Consider the following 4,292-nt stretch of genomic DNA (forward strand, 5'->3'; position numbering starts at 1 on the left):
GTTCCCTAATAATGTTAGAATTCTAAAGCCCAAGGTTGGTTTAGGGCCTAATCAGATGAAAATTGACTTGAAGAAATTATTTATGGAAAATACAACTTATTTTTTGATTAAATAAACTATTTTTAGAAAAGTGAGACCACGGAAACCCTAAGACATGCGTACACATACACATGTATGCGCACGCATGCTCAAGCTCTGCGTACGCATGCTTCATGCATGCATACTCATACACGTGTATGCATGTGCATGCTAGGGTTCCAGAAGCTATATAAGACAATTTTTCTGCATTTAAACTAGGTTTGGAACAAATCCCATATCGTCTAGCCACCCAAAACCCCTATTTTTCGACTATATAAAGCCATAAAAAGTAAATTTTCAAGGATGACAAATTCCAGTAGTAAAACAGATAAGATTCACTAGAAAATAGTAAACTAAAGAGGGATTTTTCACAAAACATTCTCAAGTCAACTTTTATTTGATTGTAACATTTTCTGGTCTTGTTCTTTGAGTTCTAAAGTTATTAACTTATTTTGAATTGGTTGTGACTAGATTGACTGAGAGAAATGGTCAAAATCAAGCTTTAGAGAGTTCTAGTGTTAAGGTAAAGTTTCTAACTTTGGCTCTTCGCTTTTCTTTTGATCTTGTGTTTATATATGTGTTTTTGCTTTAATATGTTTGTTTAGTCTAGGTTTGCTTTGTGCTTTTATTCTGAGTATGTTAGGTTATTAAATTCTTTGTTTTTGTGTTTCTGTTCTATAGTTTCTGGGTTAAGGTTCTTAGGGCATGTATGCATGCACATGCTGATTGCATGCATACACATACTCGTAGTTTGCTTACGCATATAGATGGGCTGCGTATGCATGCCTTATGTATGCGCAATCATATTCTTGTCCAGAAACCCTAATTCACCTTCTGTTTGTTTGTCCTTTGTTTTACTACATGTTAAGCCTCTGTTTAACCTAGTTTTCATATTTGTATACACCCGTTTACCCTATTTTTTTTTTCACTTTGAATTGTTCTATCTTTTTATGCTTATTAGGGTTTTAATTTACTTAAATACCATGAACATTCTTTTGGATATGGTCATTCATAGATGCTGTGATGCTGTGAGATAAGTGAGGTAAGTCATGCATAATACTATGAACATGCATTTGATTTGGTTGATGGGTATGATATGGTTGATATGCTTGGTTGAATCCCTTGATTTTGAGGTTTGAATGCTCTAACTTGTTGATCATGATTTGCCTTGTGATGTTTCTACCCTTAGAGATAGATGCTTATATGCTGTGATAGATGAATGTTAGGTTTGAGGATGATTATGCCATGTGATTGCTTAGATGCGTGTTTTTGTGTGTGTGTGTGTATGTGTGTGTGTGTGTGAGAGAGAGAGAGAGAGAGAGAGAGAGAGTTAGAATAACGTGTTAAATGTGCCTTTAATGAGATTAAAACTTGAAACACAATGAGTGAAAACCAACTCCTGGGTCAAATAGAATTGGGTGTCTAACACTTTCCCATTCTCATACCTCAACTTCGGATATGTGTTCTAGTAAAAATTAGTACTTCCACAAATGGCATCATATTTATGATTCTTAGACCTAAACTAAGTAATAACTCCGTTTATATCTTCCACCATGGTCCACCCTAAACCAAGACATACTTCTCACGAATTTTTGGAGAAACCCAAAAGAAGAACATCCATCATGAGGTGCTTGCACCCACATCAAGCAATATTCATTTCCTATCATTATAACAATTTCAATTTCGTCTTCTTCTTCTAGTAAATCTAACCACTTCGTTTAGCAGGGATTTATTACTTTTTTTTTTTCGCTAAAATTTACCATGTCATAATTGTCTACCTCGTCTTTATGAGAATGAATGTCAAATTTACTGTGTCATACGGCCCACATCCTAACCATTCGGTCACGTGTAACTCTCTTTGAAAATAGCTTACGCGTTTCCTGTCAAAATCAGAATTGCAGTAGCCTAGCAGGGACTGGTTGGGATTTAAAATGGATGGAGTGATGGTAAAGGTTGAATTCATTTTTCTTTTCAGAAAATGTCTCTAGGAAATTATCACAATGAATAGAAAAGCAGTATAAAGCAATATATTATGCCCCATCATTATTTGATTACCTGTGAAAAGCTTTTCCAGGAAGTAAGAAACGTTTCAAGTTAGCACAAAAGAGATTCTTCTGGTTTTCTCTCTCTAATGGCGACTCATAACTCATTGAAAATAGTTGAGGTTTACCGAGTGGTTCCTTTACCAAACTCACAAGATTCAGCCACCCCAAAGTCCCTCCCTCTCACCTTCTTTGACGTACTCTGGCTTAGGTTCGCACCGGTCCAGCGAGTTTTCTTTTATGAAACCTCTATTTCTATCACAACCTTCTTGGACTCCATTCTTCCAAAACTCAAGCACTCACTCTCCCTCACACTCCAACACTTCCTCCCTCTTGCCGGTACCCTCATTTGGCCTCCAGAATCTAAACCCATCATCAATTACAAAGAGGGCGATGCAGTTTCATTCACTGTAGCTGAGTCCAATGCTAACTTCTACAATCTCTCAGGCATAAACTTTGTTCAAGCTGTGGAATACCATCCTCTTGTACCCGACTTGGCAACATCCCATGAACGTGCCAAAGTATTAGCATTGCAAGTCACGATGTTCCCAAACTACGGGTTTTGCATAGGAATTACAGCACACCATGCTGTTCTTGATGGCAAAAGCTCAACCATGTTTATGAAATCATGGGCTCACTTGTGCAAACTTGGAGGAAATGCTTTGTCCTTGGTACCGGAGCTAACACCAAGGTTTGACAGAATGGCTATTAAGGACCCGGCTGGGCTAGAGGCAAACTTCTTGAATCAGTGGTTGAACCTGGATGGACCACACAACAAGAGCTTAAAGGTGTGGGAGCTAACAACTCCACTAGATCTGGTACGAGGTACGTTTGAGTTGACTTGTACAAAATTAGAAAAGCTCAGGCAGTTGATAAAAAGCATATTGGAAGAGAACGATAATCAAGAACAAGCACTTCGCTTATCAAGGTTAACACTAACATGTGCCTACACATGGGTTTGCCTAGTTAAGGCAGAAGGACTAAGAGACACCAATTTACTACTTTTTATTAATGCAGACGCGAGGCCTCGCTTAGAGCCTCCTATGCCTGCGAGTTATTTTGGAAACTGCGTTACTGGTCATCTTGCAGTTGCAGAGAGCAATGACTTGTTGGGAGAAAAGGGGTTGGCTGTGGCAATAAAAGCTATAACCGAAGCTATAAGAAGTTTGGATTATGGGGTACTAAGTGATGCTGAAAACTGGCTGTCACATCTGCTCACTATAAAGAAAGGCGAAGTGGCTTATAGAATTGCTGGAATTGCCGGGTCACCTCGATTTGAGCTTTACAATACTGACTTTGGATGGGGAAAGCCAGCAAAGGTAGAGATGATTTCTATAGATAAAACAGGAGCTATAAGTGTTTCGGAAAGTAGAGATGATGCTGGAGGAATTGAAATTGGATTGGTTTTAAAGAAACATGAAATGGAAGTGTTTGCATCACTATTTGCCAAAGGTCTTGAAGTCCTGTAAAGTAAAGTTACGAGTAACTGGAAAGATTATGCATCTTACAGAGACGAGATAATTAGCAAAGTGCGCATATGATTGGGAAATTATAGTATCTTCGTTCTTGATTCAGCCAGAAAAATAAAAGTATCTTTGTTCTTGTGAGTGGTTATGGTACTGTAATTATTTGTGTTAAGTAGGGATCGTATTTACGCCTTTTCACCTCCATGCCATTTGGCTAGGATAGGGCATCCATTTCTGGTAAATAAATGCTCTCTTTGTTTTGAACATAATCTAGTCAAGGACCCTGTGAAAGTTCGAAAATTATATTATGTACCCGGCATATGTGCCGGGTACACCATATAACTGCTTGTGAAAGTTTTGTTCTGTTTTGTTTTTGTTTTTTTCTTTCTTTTTATTTTGGGTGAAATTTGATGTTAATTATGGTTGTAACAATAAGCACTAGTTGACACCTCATGATATTTAAAAAATGAGACATCTAACATTTAAAAAATTCTCTCTTCGTCATAACTATCAAATTATCAAATAACAAAACAAAAAATTGGATGATAATTAATTTATATAAATAAAAATCTAAGTGAGTTTTGAATTCTTTCTCCCACCTTCAAGAAGGCTACCAAAATATTGGAAGGATACAAATCTAACTCAATTGAAACCCCTAAATTATTTATATAAAAAAATTATTATTACTATAGTTTTTTTTTTTTTT

The 4,292-nt window shown here is 36.8% G+C and overlaps 1 protein-coding gene across 1 annotated transcript; it reads left to right on the top strand.

Annotated features, from left to right (window-relative positions):
* Window positions 1–2,032: 2,032 nt before the first annotated feature.
* LOC112012865 (phenolic glucoside malonyltransferase 1) lies at window positions 2,033–3,960 on the top strand. Its single transcript, XM_024045242.2, has one exon. The coding sequence runs from the start codon at window positions 2,210–2,212 to the stop codon at window positions 3,587–3,589; it is 1,380 nt and encodes a 459-aa protein (XP_023901010.1). The 5' UTR covers window positions 2,033–2,209; the 3' UTR covers window positions 3,590–3,960.
* Window positions 3,961–4,292: the final 332 nt, after the last annotated feature.

The sequence above is a fragment of the Quercus suber genome, unplaced genomic scaffold (genome assembly GCF_002906115.3).
Source record: "Quercus suber isolate HL8 unplaced genomic scaffold, Cork oak 2.0 scaffold_227, whole genome shotgun sequence".
NCBI lineage: Eukaryota > Viridiplantae > Streptophyta > Magnoliopsida > Fagales > Fagaceae > Quercus > Quercus suber.

Excerpts from the sequence above, each read along its gene's own strand:
- LOC112012865 (XM_024045242.2), top strand. The coding sequence starts at position 2,210 with ATGGCGACTCATAACTCATTGAAAATAGTTGAGGTTTACCGAGTGGTT.